At 33.9% G+C, this 25,907-nt stretch overlaps 4 protein-coding genes and 1 non-coding gene across 5 annotated transcripts; 2 read left to right on the top strand and 3 right to left on the bottom strand.

The window, feature by feature from the left end:
• The first annotated feature begins 1,617 nt into the window (after nucleotides 1-1,617).
• LOC100782830 (UDP-glucuronic acid decarboxylase 6) lies at nucleotides 1,618-6,187 on the top strand. The gene is made up of 13 exons (XM_003543457.5): nucleotides 1,618-1,908; nucleotides 2,104-2,223; nucleotides 2,975-3,061; nucleotides 3,239-3,326; nucleotides 3,648-3,739; nucleotides 4,061-4,125; nucleotides 4,202-4,290; nucleotides 4,451-4,528; nucleotides 4,645-4,738; nucleotides 5,027-5,093; nucleotides 5,179-5,242; nucleotides 5,353-5,393; nucleotides 5,548-6,187. The coding sequence occupies exons 2-13, from the start codon at nucleotides 2,128-2,130 to the stop codon at nucleotides 5,731-5,733; spliced, it is 1,047 nt and encodes a 348-aa protein (XP_003543505.1). The 5' UTR covers nucleotides 1,618-1,908; nucleotides 2,104-2,127; the 3' UTR covers nucleotides 5,734-6,187.
• Nucleotides 6,188-7,411: 1,224 nt separating this feature from the next.
• LOC100785121 (ACT domain-containing protein ACR9) lies at nucleotides 7,412-10,458 on the top strand. Its single transcript, XM_041008560.1, has 4 exons — nucleotides 7,412-8,208; nucleotides 8,377-8,719; nucleotides 9,362-9,646; nucleotides 10,158-10,458. Exons 1-4 carry the CDS (start codon nucleotides 8,159-8,161, stop codon nucleotides 10,302-10,304), a joined length of 825 nt encoding a protein of 274 aa, XP_040864494.1. The 5' UTR covers nucleotides 7,412-8,158; the 3' UTR covers nucleotides 10,305-10,458.
• A 2,347-nt stretch (nucleotides 10,459-12,805) lies between these two features.
• Nucleotides 12,806-13,556, bottom strand: LOC100306579 (uncharacterized). Its single transcript, NM_001250097.2, is given in 2 exon segments — nucleotides 12,806-13,169; nucleotides 13,261-13,556. Coding segments are annotated over 2 exon segments (450 nt in total). The 5' UTR covers nucleotides 13,471-13,556; the 3' UTR covers nucleotides 12,806-12,929.
• A 7,653-nt stretch (nucleotides 13,557-21,209) lies between these two features.
• Nucleotides 21,210-24,663, bottom strand: LOC100783362 (THO complex subunit 4A). The gene is made up of 5 exons (XM_003543458.5): nucleotides 23,543-24,663; nucleotides 23,292-23,438; nucleotides 22,434-22,502; nucleotides 22,169-22,350; nucleotides 21,210-21,577 (listed from the first exon to the last, which is right to left on the bottom strand). Exons 1-5 carry the CDS (start codon nucleotides 23,702-23,704, stop codon nucleotides 21,406-21,408), a joined length of 732 nt encoding a protein of 243 aa, XP_003543506.1. The 5' UTR covers nucleotides 23,705-24,663; the 3' UTR covers nucleotides 21,210-21,405.
• MIR9731 (microRNA MIR9731) lies at nucleotides 23,060-23,151 on the bottom strand. Its single transcript, NR_126767.1, has one exon. It is a non-coding gene; the product is annotated as a microRNA MIR9731 (primary transcript).
• Nucleotides 24,664-25,907: the final 1,244 nt, after the last annotated feature.

Here is a 25,907-nt window from a genome sequence, read left to right as displayed (position 1 = left end):
CTAGAATTTTGAACATCTCAAACTATTTTAACCTTTAAATATGTCAGTAAAATCATGTAACTTGATCCTACACCATGGTCATAAAATACTTACTACTTAGTGAAATATCCTTATTTATTCGATTCCTGCTTGGTGAATCTTTGTATTTTCATGGATGATTATATGCAGCAGTATTCGTGGTATAAAAAAAATCACAAACCAAATCAAGTCACTAGTTTATTCAAAAAATTGGTCGATTCATATTAGGTCACGATGAGCCAATGGCATATCTTGTCCAATAAAAAAGGCTTGGATTTGTTAGACCATAAGTTCCTAATCTGACTAGCTCGATCGGCTGATGTTAGTCGATTTTTAAAACTGTGATCGATATCATTTATTAAACTAGAACAATCATGTATTGATTTATGTGCTCGCTAATATAGAAAAGTAATAATTGATATGAAAAAAAAATTCAACTAAATTACTTTCACTAGATAGAATCTTCAAAACTAAAAATATTTTAGGAATATTATAACATATGTTTGGTTAGCTTTTAATTTTTCTGAATATTATAGATATATGATTAGTTATCATTAAAAAGTTGAATAATTTTATAATTAATTACCACCAAAAAAAGACTTCTATTTATGAAGATAACAAAAAATTGTTTTCAATTATTCATAAATAAAATTACCACAAAATGACTGTCAAAAAAATTAATACAAAATATTTTTATTAGAAAAATTAATTTTATTCCTTTGTTATTTTAAAAAATACTATATATATTAAATCAAAAGTCATTTAATTATTTATAAAAAAATGGGGGGCTCTCGAGTTCGATAAAACGTAGATCCTTGTACCTCATCTCACTCATCAGCTCACGTGGCAGCGTGGCACTGCACAATGTGTAAGTGTAGCCTTGTGCTGACAGACTACTCCATTCTCAATTTCTCATGCGCTGCCGCCTTATTCTATTTTGTCTCACTGCACTACTACTCTTCATTACCTTAATTACTCATAGAGAGAGACATGATATTCTTCAAAATTGAATTGAATCCATTAGCACTTTGATTGATAGTTGTGAAACCTATCGTGGTTATTGGCCTTAGTAGGTTAGTGAATAAGTGGTCTAAGTGAAGTACCAATGATTAAATCGATCTCATGTAATATATATTAAAAATTTAAAATTAGATATATATAAATATATAACTAACATTATTTAAATAAGAAAAGTTATTTCATATTTTAAAATTTAAAATAACAATAGATAATGATAATGATAAGATATATGTAATTCATTTTTTTATTTTGTAAAATCAATCGGATCGATCCAATCGAGATTTGATACCTAATCAATTAAGTTTGACAGAATCATTCTGAATCAATCGCATAACCAATTCATCAGTGAAAACCGATTCGGTTAGGCCACCAGGTCCCAATTGCACCGGTCTAACAGCCCAGACCCAAACAGGCTTCACAACTATGCTTTCATTTGATATTATTGGTATCATACGATTCATTTGTCCTGTTAGGTATTTAATTATAGTCATAGACACAAAATTTAATGTGGGGTTGGGTTTGGTTGCATGTGGCTTGGTTTTTCTTTTCTGAATCTTTACTTCAGAATAATAGTTTGGTGTGATTTCCATTACTGTTGTCGTTGCCTAGGAGCTTTCATTATGTCCTTCAACTTTCCGTGACTTTCAAGGCTTCCAAATTGAATTACTAAGCTTTTGGGGGATTAGTTTTATCTATTATAAACTTATAAAGTTTTTTTTTAATTCCCTTCAAAATTGAGTTTAATGTTTGATGGAAGAATTTTCAGATTTTGGTTCTCATTTATCTATATAAATAGGTCTATGATCATGGAGTGGTAAGACAAGAGTGATTAGGGTTTTGGTTTGGTGTTTTTCTTAAGCTTGAGATCAGGTTCTTGACTTGCTCTATCCCTTGCTTATTCTTATTGCTTTTAATGTTATTTGTATATTTTTGCCCACTCTGTGCCTCCAATTGACCCTTCTATTAAATAGATGTGAAGTCACATGATTTGGTTTGGGAATTTGATATCCCATTTAGTCTCTATCTTATCTGTGCACGACATTGACCATCCCAAAATTTGTGTAGGAATTAATTTCAGAGGTTCAGAGAATGGCAACGGATTCTTCTAATGGTAATGGACATCACCAAACAACAACAAAGCAACCTCCTTTGCCGTCTCCCCTGCGCTTTTCCAAATTTTTTCAGGTGAAGCATTGCATCTTTTTGTCTTCATTACCATTTTCCATGCAAGATAATTTACGTTGCTTGCTTGATTCTAGTTTCATGGTACACTAATGAGCGTGACATATTAGTAGATTTTAAAAATGGTTACTTTGTGCATTGGCCATTTTGTCTGCATTGTTTATTTTAAATAAATGTAAAGCTGAATATTTTGGTTTTAAGTTTTAGATGTCTGTGTTAAATGAGATCATAATAAGATAATTAATATCTTATTGTTGATTACAAACTTCTTCTCAAATTGCACTGCAACTCAGTACCCTTTACTGTTGCTAGAAACACAAACACCAAAAGAAACTTAAATGAATTGAAAATGCTTTCAAATGTGGAGTGCTTCATGCATTGGTTACATACTATAGTTTGACCACAAGCACTCATCAAAATGTTGACAATAAACCCAATGTTTTATACCGTGAATCTTCTAAAAAGACACAAGGGAAGATGATCACAAAAGGTTGAAATTTATTTATATATTTACTATACTGATATGTGGAGCTGTAAATGGTTTTGCCTGTATTCCTATTCTTTTGCATAGTGCCTAGCTTTGGTTCGGAATTATGTCTATGAGAACATCTGTGTGTCGTGCATCCATTGGTCAAAACTTGGTTAGGTGTTTGTCAATTGAATATTGCTTTTGCAGAAGCAACTATTTTGCATAAGCCTCTTTTTCTTGTATTGATGCCTTGTTTACCAGTATTTCTTTCATTCTTGATAACAGTCCAACATGAGAATCTTGGTTACTGGAGGAGCTGGATTCATTGGGTCTCACTTAGTTGACAGATTGATGGAAAATGAAAAAAATGAGGTAAGTGGGTTATCTATTTGCTCATAATGTTGTACTTCTGATGTTCACTCATGATTTTACTGATTTTATACAGATGCCATAACTTGCTATCATCCTATATGTGATAAATAAGATACAGCATATAGAACTAAGTTTGACTTGATAAAGTTCTGCCACAATATCTCTGTGTTTAATCAGGTAATTGTTGCTGACAACTACTTCACTGGATCCAAGGACAACCTCAAAAAATGGATAGGTCATCCAAGATTTGAGCTTATCCGTCATGGTATAGTCTAATCTTTGTTTACTATCAACTATCAAAGGCATTAAAATTGTCACATTAGGCAGTATCTCCTTGAGCTTTTAAATTTAGTTTGTCAACTGGTTTTTGTTCACTTATGGCATGCACTCAGCATAAGCTTCACCATGAATTAAAGCATTCATTATTTCAACTTTTTCTAATAACCACAATTAAATTAGCCATCTGATGCGGGAACGGTAATAATGATATTGTATTGTGTACATAACATACTATGTTCAACATCACTTTAAATCTGTTTGTAAACCAATGATGCTGATTCTCATTATCACTTTGATCCCTTTGTAGATGTCACGGAGCCTTTATTGATCGAGGTTGATCAGATCTACCATCTTGCATGCCCTGCCTCTCCTATTTTCTACAAATACAATCCAGTAAAGGTATAGTTTTGAGAGTCTGCTTTTGTCTAATAATTGGCCTTTTAATTGAAAATCATACTTATTCATGTCAAATGTTGGAGAAATTACATTCTACTTCATTGCACACTCACTGGTATGGTTGCTTTTCTTGGGAAAAAAAAGTAGTGGTGGAGGGGATTATACTGACCCCTTCTCTTAAAGTAGTTTCATTCCCCTGCTTATTGTTACACTTTCCATAATTATGTCTACCTCCTGTCATGCATCATTGATCGAAAGTTCTCTCTGCTTATCTGTCCTTGAAAGACTATATATCTAATTTGTAATGGAGTAATTACTTTACAGACAATAAAGACAAATGTGATTGGCACACTGAACATGCTTGGGCTTGCAAAGCGAGTAGGAGCAAGGTTGGGATATTTTCTTAAACAATAATCTCAACTGCTGCCATTAGTTGGTCTTAATTAGTTCTAATTTTATTGACAGGATTTTGCTTACATCAACTTCAGAGGTATATGGGGATCCTCTTGTGCATCCCCAACCTGAAAGTTATTGGGGCAATGTTAACCCTATTGGTAGGTTCCTTCATTTCATTCTCAACTTGCTAAAGAGCTTCTTAAATGGAACTATTTCTGTCAATATGACTACAAACTCTAATTTAACGGAGATATATGTATCCTTTGATACATATTCATAAAGATGTAGACTGAGAACTTAAATATATGATAATATCAGGAGTTCGTAGTTGCTATGATGAGGGGAAACGGGTGGCCGAGACATTGATGTTTGATTACCATAGGCAGCATGGGATTGGTAATTTCTTGTCTTCTTTTCCTTGTAATTTCTTCTCATTTTGTTTACACATATCCAGTAGAGATTTATCTTTGTTTCTTAACTCCTTGTGGTGTTTATGTCTCCTTTCAACATAGAAATACGCATTGCAAGAATCTTTAACACATATGGACCACGCATGAATATTGATGATGGGCGTGTTGTTAGCAACTTCATTGCTCAAGCACTTCGGTAATTACTTGACTGTTATCTGGTTTTAATGCATGCTATAATGTTGTTACTTCTGTATATCTATTTTGATATTCTGATGGTTTTGATTGCCAGAAGGATCCCTTTAAGTGGTGCATGATTTGTTCAACCATCGTGCTTGCTTGCTCCTTGTTCAATCAATTATTGATTTAATTATTTTTAAATTTTAATATTTTAATTTTGGTGATTAGCTATGTTTTCTATTTCTGTCTTAGTCCTATTTTTATATTGATTCTTACCCTTCAATTCTCACATAATGGTTCATTATAGGGGGGAACCATTGACAGTCCAATGTCCAGGAACACAAACTCGAAGTTTCTGCTATGTCTCTGACCTGGTTGGTATATGTTCCATAATCTATGTATCTTTAAATTACTACCTGAATGCCAGAATGTGATTATGATATTTATGAGATGCCTTAGGTTGATGGCCTTATCCGTCTCATGGGAGGATCAAACACCGGACCAATCAACCTTGGAAACCCAGGTTATCTTTCTACTGCAAGGCCTGTATTTGAATGTCATATTTCTTTAGCTGGGAAAGTATCTTGACTTTCTCTTCCCTTGGTTACTTATTTGAGTATCTTTAAATTTCAGGTGAATTTACAATGACTGAACTTGCTGAGACCGTGAAAGAGGTCAGTTTTAAGCATCTTTAAATATAATTGAGCTATTTTTCTTAAGGTGGATTGCATGTTCAGTGTACCAAACCAATTTCATCCATATTTATGTTGAAAGTGTGAATGAAAATCTTTTCAAGTTTTTGTTTAATGTTTTGTGGGTGGTTTGCAGCTTATTAATCCAGGTGTGGAGATCAAGATGGTGGAGAACACTCCTGATGATCCGCGACAAAGAAAACCAGACATCACAAAAGCAAAGGAATTGTTGGGCTGGGAGCCAAAGGTCAAGTTGCGTGATGGTCTTCCTCGTATGGAAGAGGATTTTCGTCTGAGGCTTGAAGTTGGCAAAAAGAATTAATTTGTTTTCGCTCTTTTGGTGACATGTCAAAGTAGAGAAATAATAAGTGAGATGAGTCTGGCCCATTTTCAAAATTTTCATCATTATAGTTATTATTATGATTATGATACTGAGAAAGTTGGGGGACCTGAAATTTGGCGTCTACAGCTATCACATTGCTATATATCTTGTTTTGTTTGGCAAAAGACTGCAGCATTTCACTACAAATTTTGCTGTTTGTAAGATGATTGAATTGAAATTTTTTCCTGTTTTCTGCTTATCTTTTCAACTTTCCTTTGCTAAGTGTATTTGAGAACTGAGCTTCAGGAATGTTAATTGCATAGTCGAATTTTGTAAGCCATTTATTTACACTGATGCAAGGTCTACACACAAGTGGTCGAATTTTGTTTTGAATTGTATAATTCATGCATTGGAGAACGATTTTGTCTGTAATAAAATTCTATTCAAAAGTTTATGTTATCGTCTTTTCTGGAGCTGGAACTGGAACTAATCTGAAGTTAGTTTTACATGATAATTTTCTGCAGTCTTCAGGGTTATGAGAATAGCCAGAAAATTCCTAGGACTGCCATGAGAAAAATTCTAATTTATGCGTGAAAAATTATATTATGATTAACTTCTTTTCAATAAAACTTTCCATGTCCTTTATCTTGTTTCTAACAAACAAGGTATGCTTGGTTTACACAATGCAGGCTAAGTTAATATCAAGTAGCAGCAGCAATCATAAATTGAATAATATTCAATCTGTACCAAAAAAAAAAAAAAGTATTCAATCACTTAAAAGTGAATTAAATATATTGCTTTTTTAACTTTTATAGAGGAGTATTGCTTAATTAAATATCATGAATGGTAAATATATTAATTTATATAATATTTTTATCAAAATTATATTTAAATTGTTTTGTAATTGACTCGTGTTATAAAAACTTTTATATTAACTGGGTATAACAATTAAATTGTTTATGAAACTAAAACAAACAATTACGCATTATTTCTTTTTAATTTTTAACTCTGTTCAAAACCATAGACCAATCGGGAGGGGTGAAATAGGGAACTAGATTCGATCCAGTCAAAATTTTCTCACATTTATGCAGTTGGATGATAAATTACAAAAAAAGGATGAAGATCGAACAATTTAGATTTTAAATTTAATTTATGAAAATAAAATGAGTCATAAGGTTTTTATCTTAACAGATTCGATTTATTAATTACGTGAATACGTGGGGAAAAGCAAAGTGTAGAAATCCAGGTTTGGAAAACAAGTCCCTACAGAATTTACTTTGGTGACATCAAAACTAACATGATAAGCAAAATGGTAGAAAGTACCAAGTACCAAACATGGAAGCACATTAGTTAGATGAACTTAAACGAAATTATAGCCTCAGAAAAGAAAAAGTTAACCATAACAAATATCCCGCCACGTCCAGAAAGAAGTGCCGTCGCGATTGCTGACGTGTACTTGTATCATCGTTTGACTTGCCAGCTTTACAGTGTTAGCTGCCTCCTATGATGGGAGGAGTGTCGGGCGGCGACGACGACTTCGTTCAAATCCACCAACCGAACAAGCCCGGCGACCCTTTCATCATCACCTTCAATTGCCCCGACAAAACCGGTCTCGCTTGCGATATCTGCAGAATCATTCTCGATTTCGGTCTCTGCATCACCAAAGGAGGTCTCTCACTTTCATTGAATTCTTCGTTTACAGATCCTATTCCATTTTATTCTTATCTTAATTTAATGGACCTTCTTTTGAATATCATTCAGATGTTTCAACCGATGGAGTGTGGTGTTACTTTGTGTTATGGGTTATTCCACACTCCGTCTTGCTTCCTATCACTTGTTCTTATCTGATTCTCAAAGAACGACTTCAGGAAATTTGCCCGCCTTGTTTAGCCTCCTTTTATATCATTCAGCAACCTTCCAGATCTTCTCCTGTCTATCTGTTGAAGTTCTGTTGTCTGAAAAGTTTGATTTGTAAAATGCAGAATGTGAAGTTTTTCTAAATGTCTCGGTGGAATATGTTGTTAATCATGATGGAATCTCAAGATTGTCTCCCTATTAACTCACGTGCCAATTAGAGTTAGTTTGTCACGTACCTTTATGCTGACTTTCCCTAATAATAGTTCTGTGCATATACCTATGTCATAAGCCTTTTGCCCCACCTTTATATTGATTGCCAATAGCTTTACCTATATTTTTTTGGCTATGCACCACTTGTTTTAATGATGATAGAAGCTTATCTCTTTGGCCAAACCGGTAAGTTTCTACCCTTTAAGATATGGGTGATTGTATCATCTGACAAATTATCTCACCTACCGATAAAATAAAATAAAATCTGGCAAATTAATGTCTTAACTGTTTCCGTCATGCTGGTTTTCCATATGACTTACTGTGTGCTGCATCTTACTACCAATCAAGGAAGAAAGGGATGAAAATGGCAGGGGAAGAGACTAGAGAGAACAGAGAGAAAGAAATGAAGTACTTGTATTTCTCTTTATAAATCCTAAAACTCTAATAAATGATCAAAGTTATTAGCAATATTTTGGTTCTGTCAAACATCTTAATGCAGCTTCTCAACTGCCAGTTATATTTCAAGGGCATACTGTTGCTTATAAGTAATCATCACTTGCTTCAATTTTCTTTTAGGGAACTTTTACACACAAGAAATCGACAGGATGAGACATGTGAAAGATTGAATGCTGTTCTGCGAGACTCGTGTACCAGCTGTGAACTCCAATTGGCAGGTCCAGAATATGAATATAATCAGGGTATCTCTTCTCTGTCTCCTGCATTAGCCGAGGAGCTAGAGTTATCAGATAATCAAGTTCGTTCTCAAGCTCTTACCCCTGATATGACTAAGTTGAAGAAAGCCAATGTAGCAATAGACAATTACTTAAGCCCAGCTCACACGCTAGTTCAAATACGATGTGCTGATCACAAGGGTCGTCTTTATGACATTATGAGGACTTTGAAGGACATGAATATGAAGGTATTATTTTCTCTACGAAAATTATTTGTAGCACAGTATCCTTTGATGGCTCCTCACTTTCCTAGCATACTCCAAGCTCAATGTCCTTGTTCATGAAGGGTATATAACGTTTCCATTTGGTCAAGTTTTGATAGATGGCAGCTGTCAGCATAGGGTAAAATGTGTCACTTCTGTTAGTAATTTTATTGGAGTTGAAAATTTGCATGCTGCTCATTCAATTAAACAATCAATATCATTTTCCCTCTTTACCCAGTACTTGCAAAAAGATACAGCTTAACTGAACAAAGCTGACAGATTTTGTCACAATTGCTTGTTCTGCAATCTCAATTTTATTATTCAGTCAGCTCCTAGCAAGAAAAACCACAATTATGCAACCAATTTCGAAAATCAGTGGGTTGATTTCCTTCTTTATCAGTTTTGTTTACATGTTGCCATATTAGTTGTTTTTGGGAGCCACCATTTTGATTGAGGTAGTTAGATGGTGCAAACTTCTGAAGTAGCTTTCATATATAACCAATCATTCATCTTATCATGGATAAAATTTATTTGTATGAAAAATTGAAATTGTGTTAATTTCTGTTTGTGCTGGCAACTATATAGCATTCTAGCAGTTTGCTGACACTAGTGAATTTTTCTTCTTAGATTTCATACGGCCGATTTTCACCCAATTCGATGGGGTATCGTGATTTAGATATATTTATTCAGCAGAACGATGGGAAAAAGATTTTGGATCGGGAGAAGCAGAGTGCACTCTGCTCTCATTTGAAACAAGAAATGCTTCATCCATTGCGAGTAATCATTGCAAACCGAGGACCAGATACTGAACTGTTGGTCGCTAATCCAGTTGAGCTATCTGGAATCGGAAGACCTCGAGTTTTTTATGATGTCACATTTGCTCTCAAAACACTTGGAATTTGTGTTTTCTCGGTAAGAAAATTTCAGAAATGTGATAGCAAATCTTTAAGATCTTTTTTTTTTCTTTTTGAAAGGCAAATCAATATATTAAACTTGGTACCAGAAGTACCCAAAGAGCAACATGTGCAGTATAATTCCCCTGGTTACTAGATATTAATTACAGTAACAATGTAATAAATAACATGTAACCAAGAGATTGACCCACCAACTGTGTAGTCTCCTAGGAATCAGAATTCCATATACAAAATATAACACCCCATTAATTTAGATCCCAATACAACATGTTTGTCACCAAAATAATCTCTCCAATGCAGAGCAAGCTATAAAAATATAACATTTTTGGCCGTTATAAAAATATAACTGCATTTTTTTAAAATAAGCATTGATATATACTGCTGTCATTTAGATAATAGAACATTAGGCTTATGAAAAAAACTAAAATCTGTTGTCATTTAGACAATAAAACATTATAGGCTTATAAAAAAAAATCAAATCTAATTACTTAATTCCGTTTTTGTTATAGGCTGAAGTAGGACGGCATTCAACTTCAGAGCGTGAATGGGAAGTGTACAGATTTCTCTTGGATGAGAACTGTGAGTTTCAATTAACAGGTGTTGCTGCTAGAAATAAGATTGTAAATAGGGTTCGAAGAACCTTAATGGGTTGGTAAGCAGTACATTTTTTAATACAACAATATGTATTATGTAGCATCCGCCATCTGGTGTTGCAATGTGTGCCATGTACCATTGAGTGTCTTCTAATTATTTTTTATATGTTGATCATTGGTTGTTCGCTTTGTAATTACACTAGCCTGTATTTGATCTTCTTGGTGTTCTTTACATTACAATTATCATAAAACCCGGTTTAATTGTTTTAAGAAAATAAGAAGATTATCACATTGTAAAATACAAACAGACAGCCAAAGGGATCAATCGAGATGTTTAAGATTATTGTTGGTTAGTGCTTACTATGAAGAGTTTGAGGCTGAGCCACGAAGGATTTTGTTCTTCTAAACATCGGCGCTGAACCTTTAAAGAAGATTGTACAACGACATAGGATTGAAGGGTGATCGCTGATTGATGAGTGCATGTACAAGCTGTTATCTTGGGCAATAAAGCCTTATTTTTTCATCAGGGTCTGACACATAACTTCAGTCTTCAGGCATTGCATAGATGGCAAAAGTTTGCACACCTGTAACTTAAAATAGAAAGAAAGCGAAGATGCATTTCATATATGTAATCCCCCTTTTGGATTAGTTTGTTGTGAATTTAACAGGCATGCACAATAAATGTAATTTGCACGGTTAGTTAATTGAAAAAATTCTAATGACTTCTAAAATACTCCACTAATTATTATAAAAATAAATAAACTTATTATTATATATTATTGTGATCATTATTTTACACCAGATAAAAGTTCTGTAATAATTGGATTTTTGGGACATCGAACAGCTAATAAATTCATTATTTTAAAATACGGTCAATAAACCTTGATCCGTGTTTGACTTCACTGCAGTATATTTTTGTGGTAAAATCAAATTTCTTTTTTATCTAAATTATATTTGTTTTTTATTACAGTCGGATAAAATTATTATGAATAATATTTAATATAATTGCATATTCAGAATTTGAATCTGACACTGCTGGTTAAGCTAAAAGTTCACATCAATTAATTCATGTGTAAAAGGAAATCTTTTTAAAGCAACCAAAATCAGCTTATTACAGCAAATTATACTAGATCAATTTACCAAGCTGACAACGATTCCAAACAACAGGCAATAGGCCGAAAGAGCAATTAACAGCATGAATTACTTAAGGTTAAAAACATTAACTCATCATGACAAGGCAGATTAAAATCAACAAAGCTTCACACCACCAAAAATCCGATCAAATACAATCTTGCACAATTATGTTGTAGTGTGTTTGATTTTCATTTAGAAACTTCAAACGTTCGTTCAACAAAAAAAGTTACACATTCTTGCTTCTCATTTTTATGCTTTGAAAAGCGAGAATTCTTGTTTGCGTCAGTGCAAATCAGTTACCAAACACTTAATAATTTTGAAAATACAAGCCAAATTGGCATCCATTTATATATTGTGGATTAGTCTCTTCTTTTAGCATCATGTATTTTAGTAAGTGGCATTAAACATTTTAAGTGAATGATCCTTTGAAGAAAAAAAAATCACATGCCATTTGGGAACTCCATGTGAATTTCCATGCATCGTTCAATTGAGACATGATCAAAGAGAAATTGATTACACTTTAGGGGAACTCCATTTGAATTTCCTTACTTGGTTCATTGAGGCGAAAGCAAAGAAAAATTTATATGAAATGACAAGAAAAATAATTATTCTTGTTTGATTCACAATGTTTTAGCCAAACATTTTAAAATTATCTCAATATTAAAGAGAAACTAAAATTGAGTGAGAGAAGATTCTATTCCAACATTTTCCTACCAAAAAATGAACTAAACAAAAAAAAAGTTTTTTTTTTAAATACCCCCTTCCTCTTATTTCCCTCCAACCAAACACTACAAATACTTCAATTTGCAGCAGCGCCCATAAGCACATGTGCAGTATAGTAAGGTCTTCTAACACCATAACTACATCCACCAGTTTCACATCTCCATAAACATTTCGGAACTTTACCACAGCGTTGACAAAAAATTCTGGGTTCCAAAAACGGGAAAAAAATCCAGTCAACAACTACCAGGTCACGGTCAGGTCTCAACATAAAAGGTAGCCATTGATTGATATAAGAACAATTAATTAACCTTTAATAATTCAAAGCTATCCATTTACCAAATCCGAAATTGGGTAGATTTATAGGTATGCAAAAAAGTATAAAAGTAATGCACAATACAAATAACTCGTTAATTACTTCAAATAAGTATCAACAAAAATACACTTGCCAACACTTACATGACTAAATTCAAAGAAACGACAGAGTCAATTAAGCATCAAATTAGCCTATTAACAAGACCATAGGAATTAACATGAAGTTTCTTAAACTTCGGTTTATTTAGCACTTCAAAACCAATAACTTCACTTACCTGCAACTGAATCAATACAATATGGCAATAACCCATAACAAAAATAAAAAGGGGCAGCGACAATATAGATTGAAAACAAGAGGTTTCCACTTTTCATTAATAAAGCAAACTCACTCCTACAAGCAACACAATGGGACAAGAATTACAATGTTTAAGAAACACATCAAATTTCCTGTTACACCAAAAGCATCTAAGCACCGATATACAACACTAGATTTAAAAAAAAAAAAAAAAAAAGGATAATCTAGGCCTTCTTAGGAGATTTAGTAGCCTTGGATGGAGACTTAGGCTCCTTGGCAGCCCTCTCCGTCTTCTTAGGCAACAAAACAGGGTTAATGTTTGGAAGCACACCACCATGTGCAATGGTGACACCAGCAAGCAATTTCCCCAACTCCTCATCGTTCCTCACAGCCAATAGCACATGTCTCGGAATAATCCTGTTCTTCTTGTTGTCACGTGCAGCATTCCCAGCCAACTCAAGCACCTTCACAATCCAATCAAGACAATTCAATTTCACAACACATAATTAACCATAGTCAATCAAGATTAAGTGATGCAAATTAGTGATATGTTACCTCAGCAGCTAGGTACTCGAGAACTGCGGCCAAGTAAACGGGAGCACCGGTACCGACACGCTGGGCGTACCTTCCTTTCTTCAAATAACGGCCAATTCTTCCGACGGGGAATTGGAGACCGGCCTTGACGGACCTTGAAACCGGCTTCTTCTTAGGGCCGCCGCCCTTTCTTCCTCCGGCGCCCTTCTTGATCTTTCCGCCAGCGTCCATTTCGGAACCCTAGAAATTAGCAGTGGCTGAATAAGGTGAGGAGATGGGGAATGAGAAAGGTTAATGTGTTGTTTAGAGAGTTGGATGAGGGAAGAAAATTGCCTTGGCATCGTTTTATAGATAGAGCTTTGCACGCTGCTGTTGTCATTGCACGATCCGGCTTTGAGACTAACGTGGACGGTTTGATTTGGTCTTATCTACGGCTCTTGATTCGCTATATGGCGATCCGTGTGCTTTAATATTAACCAATGGGATGCCGCTTTGTCACACGCTCTTCTTTTTCCATTTGTGCACTTTCACTTTTTAATGAAAATTAATGGTAGTAATAACTATAACTAACAAATTCTTTTTTAAGTAAATAGTATTCGAAAGAGAAGATATATCTTTAAAAATAATTACTTTTTTGGAGTAAGTTAATTTTCATATGATATATATAATATTTAGCAGTATAAAAATACACAATTTGTTAAAAGGTAAAAATTTAACATATAATTAAATTTATCCTAGCATAACGAACGGACTTAGATCACAATTAAGCCACACTAAATACATAAGTCCTATTATATATTTATTTTGATGAATAAAAAAAAGCATTAAATTCTTCTATATGATATCAAATTAAGCCATATGCTAAATAAGCATTATTCATGATCCAATTGCTTCAAAAAGATCTAGTAGAATTCAATACCACCACTCAATTACCTATTAAACTCACCTAATTCGATTACCCTGAATGATGTAGAAAAATCCATTCCTTGCTTGTAGCCCCCAACCTTGAAAGGTACGTGACTAGTGCAACACCATGTCCCCCTAAAAATATCACCACTATTGCTAACTATTCTCTAAGATCCCACCTATCATTTCTGATTTTTTTTTCTTCCTACCAACAAAGTGCCACAAAATATGCAATGACCAACATCAACACATATGCAGGCCTTGATGAAGTGCATTATGTGTTATTTAAAATCTATTACCATTTTGCATGGCATTTCATCTAACAAGTCTACTGATCGTAATCTCATTACTTTCTGGAATGTTGATTAGGGTGGTGATACACAAGACAGAAAATCAACAAGTGCAATTACCTAGTCTACTTTGTTCAAAAAGCAACCAACAATCGCAAGATCATTAACTTAGGCAGAGTATGGGACAATAGCTATAACCACTACTGGAATACTATGTCTATGGCTATAGAAGCTTCTTCAAGAACTTTATGTGCCCACTACTAGGACTACCACCTACTTAGACAACATTAGTGCGCTGCTACTTATCCATGTGCTAACATTGTTTTTCATTCTTGCATGACACTTAGCCAAAGACTACCACTTTACTCGTGACCTGTTGGCAAAAACACAACTATATATGTCTTGCATGCCCATAACTCATCAGTTGACAAATTTTTTTACCAGACATCTTTCATCCTCTTCAGAACCACAAGTACTGGAGTCATTAAAGACTGTGGCGGACAAATATGAACGAGGGAGTGTATTTGCACCCCTTACTTTTTAATCGATATATGTAAATACATTGAATGTGTATATTTTGTCCTATTAATTTTATATATTTAAATTTTCTATCCTTTTTTTTTTACTTCTTTCGTGATAATTCTTATGAATTTTATTTTTATAATAAATTATCCCCTAGCTTAAGTTTGTAGATCCGTCACGGATTAAAAGATATCTCCATCTTGCAAGGATGTGTAGGTATTAGGTAGACTAACTTAGATTCATGTCGCATATCTCTAACAAAATTATTTCTTCGTGCTTGATGTAAAACTCCATCATTTTTTTATTCTTCATGTCCTTACTCCTCCATATCCCACACATATTAAAAGTAAGTATTTTTTCGTATGAAGACGCCAATTATCAATTTTTTTCTTGAGTTTAGGAATCAAGACAATTTAAAATCACATAGGTTTTGACACCACTTTAAATAAAATAAGGAGATGAATGGAGAAAAGGGAAATTCAAAACCTAAATTTGTCTTAGATTCAGTTCTTTTGCGGTAAATTAACTCAGGGGTCAGTTTTACAAACTTTTTTTTAGAATTGGGTCTGTTTTGAAAGTAATTATCGAGGGGGTCTGATTTTCAAAGCTTTCTGTCATTACTATAAGTGAAACATGGCGTGGCAGGGACAGCATGGCATTTCGCCATTGAGGTTGACGAAACAGGCATGACATTTTGCCATTAGGGTTGGCGAAACAGGCACTCATCACGTCGACAACAGGCACGACAGCAGTGGATTTCGCTGGTGGTATTAGCGAAATAGGCTAGGTTACAGGTGAGGGTTTCACTGTTGACGTGATGGGTGCCTATTTCGCCAAAAAACATATTAATAAAAAAACATTTTAAAAAATTAATTTCATTTATGTTTGGGAAAATTAATTCTCATTTATCATGTTAATATTTTAATTTTAGTATATACCTTTTCTTTCCTTTTTAAATTTTTTTTTAATTTTAGTATATACTTTTTTCCTGTTTGGTCACTGCATGCGCGCCACGTCAGCAGCAAAACGCTCACCTGCAACCTAGCCTATTTCGCTAATACCACCAACGAAATTCACTATTGTCGTGCCTGCTGTCAACGTGATGGGTGCCTGTTTCACCAACTCCAATGGCGAAATGCCATGCTTGTTTTACCAACTCCACTGGTGAAATGTCATGTTGTCCCTGTCACGCCATGTTTTGCTTATAATAACGGCGAAAAACTTTGAAAAAACAAACCCCCTTAATAATTACTTTCAAAACAGACTCAGTTTCAAAAAAAGTTTATAAAACTAACCCCCGGGTTAATTTACCTTCTTTTGCTCACATTGTAAACACACTAGTACATCAGTATTTTTATTATTATACAAAATATTCCTTGGTCTATTGAAACATGACTATTGGAAAATATAATTATTTGACTCTAAAAATACTACATAAATCTTAAATATCCATCAACATCAAAATGAATTAAGTTTATTAATTACTCCTTTTTCCAACATCCTTGTACTAATTAAGTGTCACCAAAAATAACTTTCCACCGGTCCTAATCAATGTTGTGCCCATAGAATTTTTCTTTGGAATAAGAAACTTCAGGCAATTTTTTATCAATTAAGTATTTATAGCCTCTTTAAGCAATCTAGTGCATTCCAACACCCTTATACCAAGTGTCACCAAAATCTTAAACTCTCCACTGATCCTAATCAGTATTTTGCCAATATAAATTTCTTTGGAATAAGAAAGTTCAGGCAATTTGGATCAAATAAACATTTATAGCCTCTTTAAGCAATGAGCTTACTACTGTCCTTTCATTACAGTCTCCTTAATTATCTTATTCTTTTTTTCACACCAAATAAAGTTCAATCTTTTTTTCTAGTTTATTTTCCCTTGATAAAAATTGAAGTTTAAAAGTTACAAAAATTTGGAATTAGTCAAGATTAATATAAGATTACATGGCATTTACACTAGTTATTTAGGGGTTTATTGGAGTAATAGCTTAAGTCCAATGACTAATTAAAATGATCTTAAAGTGTACAACATCTTATTACAAATTACCAGTGATTTAAAGGGTTATATAGTTTTATAAAAAGATTCATTCCGTTCTACAATTCATTTATATGTTTCATCTCCACTAATATCTCAACTATTTTTTCATAAATATGAAGAAAAAAAAATCTTATGCACAATGAATAAATCATACAATATTTTATAGTTTGTTTTTATAAAAAAATAGAAAAATACTTGTTTTTGGATTTCAAAGTTATTAACTTGTTCGTCAAAATAAAACTAATAATAATTTAGTTCCTGCTATCATTAAAATAAAATAAAAATATTTATGTACAAATAACAAAACACTTGTTACACTTGCAAACCCTAGGGAACGAGTACAGTTTAATTCGACTTATTTGAAACTCTATGTGACTTATTATTTATCTTACTTATAATTAGTACATTTGGTTGTGTAGTAGAGATATAAATATTGTATTTTTAAATGAAAATTTGGAAGTTATAAAGAGTTTTTTTTTAGAGTGGAAGTTATAAAGAGTTGTGATACTACGAACATGAAAAATTAATTGCTTTTCTTTCACTACACCGCAAGACCAAACTAGCTAAATGTTAAATTAAACATTGTCTTAAATCAACTTTTTGTGAATGTGTGTTTAGATTGATATTAAATAGGTGAGATTTTTATTAGCTTATCAATAAATAAATAAATATTCATTTTATTTCCAAGTTGAGTATTTATTTCTACTGAGATTAAAAAAATCAATGTTTTGCTATAATTCGGCTCTTAGCTTGTTTCTTGTTGATAGACTAGAAATGGAAATTGCGCAGTTTGAATAGGTCTTTTGAAAACCTATTCGTTTGATTTCGAAATGCTTCATGTTTGTTTGGATTATGTATGATTTTGAAAGTCTAAATCACGACTTAGAACAAAAAGTGTTCTTAACTTTTGCCCAAACCATTATTTGGAGACTCTTAGACATGAAATGAAATCAAAATTAAAAGAATTTAATTCAGTCGATTGAATAATGTGTGTGAATTATTATAAATTTGTTTAATATTTATTTTTTATTTTTACGGATAAAAAAATAAAGACAGAAAATTTAAACCCTACTTATTTCGAGACTACATCCCCTTTCCATCAACAAAATAAAGTTATTAATATGACTAAACCCTACTCATTAAAAAATAAAACTTTAAAAAATAGAATTCAAACCCTTCTTATTCCGAAACATCACCCTACCCTAATAAAAATAGATCTGGTCATACTAAAAACAAAGATATTAATACTTATAAGATTTTTTTAGTATACAATGACAATAAAAATCAATCTCAAATCATCATGCATCTATCACATGATCCCTCCATCATTAGGTCAACCTTAATGATTCTTAATTATATAATTGTTTACATATTTATTAATTATATTTTTATCCACATTTATTATGATTCATAAACTATAGGAAAAATACTACGTTAGAATTAACTTAACATGATTTTCTTAGCAAATTCAACCTTCTTCATGGTTAAAAGGAAAAATAATCTACATTTGGTTAAAAATTATGTTGAGACATATTGAAAGTTAGTTTTTTAAAGGCAATAAATGTTGAGAAAAATCGTACACAACAAGGATTTAAGGTGAGAATACACAAATAAGTCACAGAAAAATTATGCAAATCATATCGGAAAAAAACCTCATTCTAAATGGGCAAAGTGCATGTTTAGTTAAAGTTTACAAATTTAAGTTTGCAAAAACAACTCAAAGTTTTACTTTTACAAAACTCAATTTCTAGGAAATTTTTTAATGTGCAAACGTACATTTAAGGACAATTGAATATATCACAAAATTGAATTTCCTCTCCAAGAATACATTCAGTATCGAAAACTATTTTTAAGCGGTTAAGCGAACATGCCTGTAATCTCATAAGACCTTTAATTCTTACAAATTACATGTTAAATAAATCATATTATCGAGTCACAATACTTATAATCAAAATAGGAAAGGTGAATGAAAATAAAAAGATAAAAATAAAAGGATTTAAGGTGAATGAATTCTGCAACTTTAAATTTCTCTCCTCTCATTTTTCCTCAACAAAACATTAACTTTTTATTCTTACTTATTCCTCACCTCTCATCTCTATTTCCCATTTACCAAACAAGGAAAAGAGAAAAGGTAACTATGTTTCTTCTGGGAAAGGATATTTCGGCCTCGATGATGAATATATAACTTTTAAACAAACTCTTACGTAAACTTTCATAAGATTGTGAACATTCATGTGATTAGGGATTTATATTATATTTTCTTAAAGGTTCTCAAAATTAAAGGCATTCATCATTTAAACTCTCCTTGAAAAAAAGAAGATTAAATGACCATTTTGATGATCCTTTATCTTTATTTTTATTCAGTTTAATTTTTTATCTTTTAAAAACTTTACTTTAATCATTTATCTTACTTAAAAGGAACCAAAATTTTCCTTAAAAAGCTCAAGTAATTTCACTTTAGATAACGGGGCTATAGTCCATTGGATTTTTTGTCCAAGAACCCGCAACCAATTTCATCAAAAAGAACCCTAAAACTCCACAAGAATTGTTTGTTCTTCATTTTTGTAGAACATTTTATATAGAAAAGATCAAATATGAAGAAAAGAGGAAATTTTGGACTTGTGTGACTACGACATTAAATTTCTCTGGTATAATAGGATATCTTATAAAGCAACGAGACTAGCAAATTACAGCAAATCATAACAAAACGCTTTGCCAATTTGACAAAGATTGCAAAAAAGCAACCAAAATGCTACAAGAGAAGCTAACAGTAAAGCTTTGTAAATCTAATCTTTAATTCTATGATATAACCACTACTCCACGAATTCTAAGTTCTAACTTCTATCTTCGGCCAGAGCGGGTTACCAGCTTCACAATCCAAAGATATGAAACTACCATTTCCCAGTGCAAGTTTTGCTGTCAAATCAATCTAGCAACCAAAACATATAGAACCAGCCATTTATACTGAAGTCTGTTATTTGCGTAAACAGCTATAATTGAACATATTCTTTCGGTATCATATTGGCTTGTTCAAAACCTCTAGTACAGAGGAGAAACATTGCACACAAGGGTATAGATGGAGCGGGCAGCCCACGTGAAAATATCCACAAAGCACACTTTCCCATCCCCGGGGTAAGGTATATGCAACAAGCTCTATAATGACAGTTAAGTTCAACTGTCACTGCAAACACTAGTCAGATTAGCATCAAAATAAGCACTTCAACTCAACGTCCTCTTCCCTAATTACCACTCAGTGAAAATGTGGATGCTAAGAAAGACTAGCACTTTAACTTCAACCGACGACAATTCCGAGAATTGCAGATCAAAGAATAGGTGAAAAGCAAACAGAATTCAAAACAGGGGCAACTTAATCTGAATGCAACCAGAGTGAGCATAACATAAATACTAACTCCTGCAGCATCCTTTATCCTGGAGGCTCTTCATCTGTTGACTTCTTAGCTTGACCAGTGCACTCAATCAGTGAAGAACAGATGATAGATTCCATCCCACGAGTTAATATGTCAAAATTACCAAAACAGTTTAGAGAAAAATTACTCCCTTAAAACAACAGATAAGAAAATCTTAAGATTGCATTAGATTAGGATCCTATTTGGATAAACTTCTCCATAAATAGATGAAAATAAGGAAAAATGAAATAAAATTATTCCATAATCTAAAATTAGCTTATGCATAGGCTAATTTGTAGAAGTTCTCTCATATTAGCATCTCCAGAAACAAGTTTTTAATGTATGCATACGCCACTTTTAGCTTATAGGAGAAACTTATTTCTTTTCCTTCATTTTTTTCTCCTATAAGAGATTATGAAGAAGTTTATCCAAACAAGGCCTAAATCAAATAAGACAATTATAGCACAGGACAAACAGCACTACAAAAAGTGATTAAATGATTATATTTCTTTAGGGGGAGGGGGATGGAGAGCGAATAAGGGATGGGAATCTACCTTATTTGAAGATTCCACTTTAATAGTTTTAACCAAAGCACAAAGCAACAATGGGTGAATTCTGCAGCCTCCTACAATGCAGCCCATGCTTTCTTTGTGTTGTGTGCATGCATAGATGAGATCATGGTTCCCACTTCCAAACCCACTTGTTGAATACTTGAATAAACAAATGATTAAATCCAATGAAAGGAAGCCGGAGTGCATAATACAAGCAGACTTCGGTTTCTTCAGCCACATTTCATAGTCATACCCAACGAAAACAAATATTTCATAACAGAATCCCAAACTACATATATCAACTGTAAAAGTTTTCACTCTAAGTTATCCTTTTCCTTTCCGAAAAGCACGACTGTGATAAAGATACATAATTCGGCGGTGTTCCATCAACATGGCCCTAACAACCGCAAATGTAATAGCAATAAAACAGAACATCGTTGTTTCCTTCAGTTTAATTGCATAGCCTCAGCATGATACTTCTCCAAATCAGCATCAAGATCTTCAGCAGATACCTTTTCATCACGACCTCCTCTTCCACGTCCCCGGCCCCGTTGAATGCTGCCACGACCTCTACTCCCACCACGTGGCCTTCCTAATGACCCACTTCTCCCTTGTCCACTGTTTGAAAGCCAAATCAATGACACAAACATTTAGCTTAAATACAATAAATAATTATTTCACTGATTCAAACTTGAACCCATCCCCCATACATATAAAAGAAAAATTCAAACTATAATGCCAAATCCAAGATCTAGAACTTAAAAACGACGTATAGCTTCCTCGAATTCAATTGTCTTTAATGTATACTACATAAATTCCTATCAAAACAATCCTGTACAATCCAACTGAAACTGTAAACATACACACAACAGGATCTTGCTCTAAGATGTCCATTTGTTTGAAATTAAAAATTAAAAATTCGATATAGCAATATTCAAAGTGAAAATGATGTGCAAAGTCCTTTAAAAAATTCCAAATTTTAAGATTACGAATTGTTTGAAACAAAGAAACTGCAATCATTATAATACATGACACAATGGTTAAACCAGAACCACAAAACACAGGCAATATATGCATATACCCAAATGCAACGTTCAATCATACAAAAATTTCAACAGACCAGGCAAAATAAAATAAAGGGAAGCTTTAGAACACCAAAAATCAGATCAAGAACAAGTATATGCACAAACTCATTAATGTAGTCAATACCTTCTAGGAACTCCAGTTGGGTTTCCAAAAGTTCCATTCACAGCGGGTGGTGCAGCATGTGTAGCGATGTTCGTCCCCACAATCTCTACCTTCATTGGTTTCCCATCCAGCTGAACATTGTTGTACCTCTTCACTGCAGCTACAGCATCAGCTCGGCGCGAGAAGACTACTTCTGCCGTACCCTATGAAAAAAAGAGATTTTCTTAACTACAGCCGGACACATAATTTATCAGAGGGAACAAATTATTGAAACTGGCCAAGATACCTTGGATCTCCCACTCCTGTCATAATGAACAGTATGCCGTTTCACGTCGCCAACTTCAAGAAACAACTCCTACACATATAATAAAACACAACATTAACAAAGCATGGTTCAAACAAGAAAAGAAAATTACTAAATAGCATAACTTGATTTGAGATTTTAATATTAATTTGGTTGCTATACGTGTCCGCATAAAAATTATAAGTTTTAGTCATGCACAAGCAAACTTAATGGGTTTTGGTCCCTGTTTTTAACACCATTACTAGTGTGGCTGCCGGTGATGTTGTCAAGAAAATTTTTACACCGCCAGAAAAATTTTGTAGCGGTGTTGCAGTGGCCAAAGTTAATGGATTCAAAGACAAGTGACCGCAAGGACCAAATAACATACTAGATATAGGGACAAAACAGCAAATTACAAACAAGTATAAGGTCCATACTAATAATTAAACCTTGATTTAAATTAATTTCACACTGACACAAGCCCCACATAGATATGTATAGCCAGGCAATCAGTATACATAACTCACACGATTTTGTATTTTTTTTCTTAAAAAAAAAGGAACAAAATAGAGAAAGATTGGAAGGGCTCGACCACCCTGAACTGCATACGCTGCTGCATGATCGAACCGATCTGCGTACATATCGTTCTGCCTTGCTGTCTCCAGGCACGCTTGGTCCCTGTTTTGATGGAGACGGCTTGGCAACACGATATGTATGCAGATCAGTCGGGCCAGGCGGCGGTGTATGCAGTTCACATCAAAATTAAATTCCACAAATAGCCAAAGAATACAAACAGCGCTAAATCAAATCAAGTTAAGCGAAATATCATATACGCAATTACCAACACAAAAGAGATTGTACCTTAATATCATCATTGGAAACGCCATAATCCAAATTGGAAATGTAGAGCTTAGTCCCTGTTTCGATGGAAGACGCTCGACCACCTGGATACGCCGCGGCCACTGGCTGGTTCGCGTACATATCGTGTTTCCAAGCTGTCTCCGGCGCCTAATCAAAACAAACCAAAACAATGAGACAAATTACGGCACAGCGCCAATCTACGAGCGGAAACGGAATCGAAACAGAAAACATAATCGGATTAAAGCGAATACCTTGGCAGCGGCATACGGTGCGGCGCGATTGGCGGCACGGTTGGGGAGGCGGCGAGCGGGTCCGGGTCCCGAGGCTCGGCCTCGGCCCCTGGTGTTGGCGAGGGAAGATTTCTTGTTGTTCTTAATTATATCTTCGAGGGTCATATCCAAAGCCGCAGACATGTTTGCTTGTGATAGTGAAGCAAGAATCGGAGATTGGATCTGAGAGAAGATGGAAGTAGATGCGACGCGGTGTACGAAGGGTGAAGGGGGGAGATTAGGGTTTCGCCCAAGAAGAAAAGGAAAGAAACAGAACACAGAAGGATGAATTCAATGTGATAAAAGACGCGTCTGGGGCCTGCGGCTACGCGCAATCGGCCAAATTATAACCAACCTGCCGCACAAAAAAAAAAAAAAAAGAACAACAGTTCAACACTCTCCACCGTAAATACTAAAAAAATAATCGATTAACCAATAATATTTTTAGTAGGTATTTTATTTAGCATGAAAATATGATGTCGTCTAAGGTGGACCACTATCACCAGCCTTCAGATTAATCTAGGTGCACGATTTGATTGTGCATCCTCCCACATCAAAACTTTGCCTTCCTTCTTTCTTCTTTGTACTCTCCTTCCCGGAGTCTCTCACGGCACCTCCACCACTCTCCGACAACCACCGTCGTCGTCGGTGATCTCTCTAGCACCAATGGCGTAGGCCCCCCAAGCTCCAACCCACCTTCAAGATCTGTTAGAAACTACCGCACCACCACCAAGATCTGCCACCGCCACCATGAGATATGCCAGAACCCATCATATCACTAGCCACGCGAGCTGCCACCCCATAATTGTTTCCAAGAAGTACACCGTTCAAAACCATGGTGGTTGACGGTGACGCCGACGAAGGTCCTACAAAGGCGTAACCAAGTTGCGAGCCTCATCGTCGACGATGAGAGGTTTGTGCGGCGGACGCTTCATAAAAGAGAATTGTAGCTCTCAATTCCTTCCCCGATGACCCCCTTTCCCTCAATCTCATCATCGTTGTTTTTTACTTTCCTTCTTTAGCTATCAATTGTAGCTTTTTGTTTTCAGATCTGAGCTTTATTTTTGAAATATGAATTTCTCAAATCTGATTCAATTGTAGCTGGAATCTAATTGTCGAAGAAGTTCAAGTCCCCAAAGTGGTGTGTGCAGATCAGCCAGTTTTTCAAAAGGGAATGTGGAGATCAGAAGGGAGTGCGGAGCTCGCCGGAGAAGAGGAAAGAGAGGGTGGAGGTGGTGAGGACAAAAAACAAAAAATGAAACTTCACCGCCGAAAATCACCTTCGATGGCGGTGAATGGTGGTCGAAAAATTTACCGGTGAGACTTTTCAAGATCAGGTGTGGCATGACCCACAATAACTAGATTGATCTAATGGTTAAAGCAATACTAGATTGATCTAATGGTTAAAAATAATGATCTATCATAAACTACTTAATAAGGTTGTCCATGCTAAACATCGTCAAAAAATATATGATAAAAAAAATCTGTATATAAAAAAATATTTTTAAAAAAAATTTATCTCTTTAAAAAGATATCAGTACGTCAATAAATAAGTCATTAACTTTTGATAAAGAGACATTACCGTTTATCCAAAAATGTAATGATGTTGTGATAATATTAATAATAATATATTCTCTTTGAAATAATTAGTGAAATATGTTCGGCTCTAATTGTTACAAGTTCCCTAAAGGGTGATTCTTTAGCGTTGAGATCATTTAACATCTGGGAGGTTGTATATGCATAGACTTGAATGTTGGAGTCAATGTTTGAAAAAATAAGGATTATTTTCTATAAAAAAAAAAGTACCTAATCAAGGTTATTGTGGTGGTCTTTATAGATTATAATCTGTAATTTATTTTATATTAAATTTGATCAAACTAAAAAACCGATACCCATTTATAAATTATGAATATGGAAGTTACTTATTATTAGTTAAACTAAAAAATAGTATAAGCTGTTTACTATTTATTATTTTATTATTTTAAAAACTTTTTTTAAATCAAAAGTTGGACAAAATAATTGAATGTATAACCATAAATATTAAACTTTTTAAAAGTTCTTTTTTTGTTATAACTATGACACGGAGTTATAACTATATGCACAATATTATCAAAGATAAATAGTCATTTTATCTCTTAATATTTAATTCGCGATGAAAATACACCTCAAAGTGTAAAAAGTATAACAAATATGTCATATCGTTAATTTTCGTCTGTCATCGTTAATAAGATAGTATTACCTGACACAGAAGGATAAATTTGTCATTGAAATAATAGTCAACATTGATTGTCAGCATAGGGACATATTTGTTATAATATTTTTTTGACTTTTCATCTTTTTATTTCGC

Source organism: Glycine max, chromosome 13 (assembly GCF_000004515.6).
Source record: "Glycine max cultivar Williams 82 chromosome 13, Glycine_max_v4.0, whole genome shotgun sequence".
Lineage (NCBI taxonomy): Eukaryota > Viridiplantae > Streptophyta > Magnoliopsida > Fabales > Fabaceae > Glycine > Glycine max.
The sequence above is the reverse complement of the archived record's forward strand: the minus strand, read 5'-3'. Positions and strand labels throughout refer to the sequence as shown.

Bases quoted from the DNA above. Each gene is read 5' to 3' on its own strand.
- LOC100782830 (XM_003543457.5), top strand. From the start codon at position 2,128: ATGGCAACGGATTCTTCTAATGGTAATGGACATCACCAAACAACAACA. The intron at 4,529-4,644 runs GTAATTTCTTGT...CTTTCAACATAG, and splicing joins CCATAGGCAGCATGGGATTG to AAATACGCATTGCAAGAATC. The intron at 5,243-5,352 runs GTTATCTTTCTA...TTTAAATTTCAG, and splicing joins AATCAACCTTGGAAACCCAG to GTGAATTTACAATGACTGAA.
- LOC100785121 (XM_041008560.1), top strand. From the start codon at position 8,159: ATGAAAATGGCAGGGGAAGAGACTAGAGAGAACAGAGAGAAAGAAATG. The intron at 8,209-8,376 runs GTACTTGTATTT...ATTTTCTTTTAG, and splicing joins AACAGAGAGAAAGAAATGAA to GGAACTTTTACACACAAGAA. The intron at 8,720-9,361 runs GTATTATTTTCT...TTTTCTTCTTAG, and splicing joins TGAAGGACATGAATATGAAG to ATTTCATACGGCCGATTTTC.
- LOC100783362 (XM_003543458.5), bottom strand. From the start codon at position 23,704: ATGTCTGCGGCTTTGGATATGACCCTCGAAGATATAATTAAGAACAAC. The intron at 23,439-23,542 runs GTATTCGCTTTA...TGTTTTGATTAG, and splicing joins CACCGTATGCCGCTGCCAAG to GCGCCGGAGACAGCTTGGAA. The intron at 21,578-22,168 runs GTATTGACTACA...GCTTTCAAACAG, and splicing joins CCAACTGGAGTTCCTAGAAG to TGGACAAGGGAGAAGTGGGT.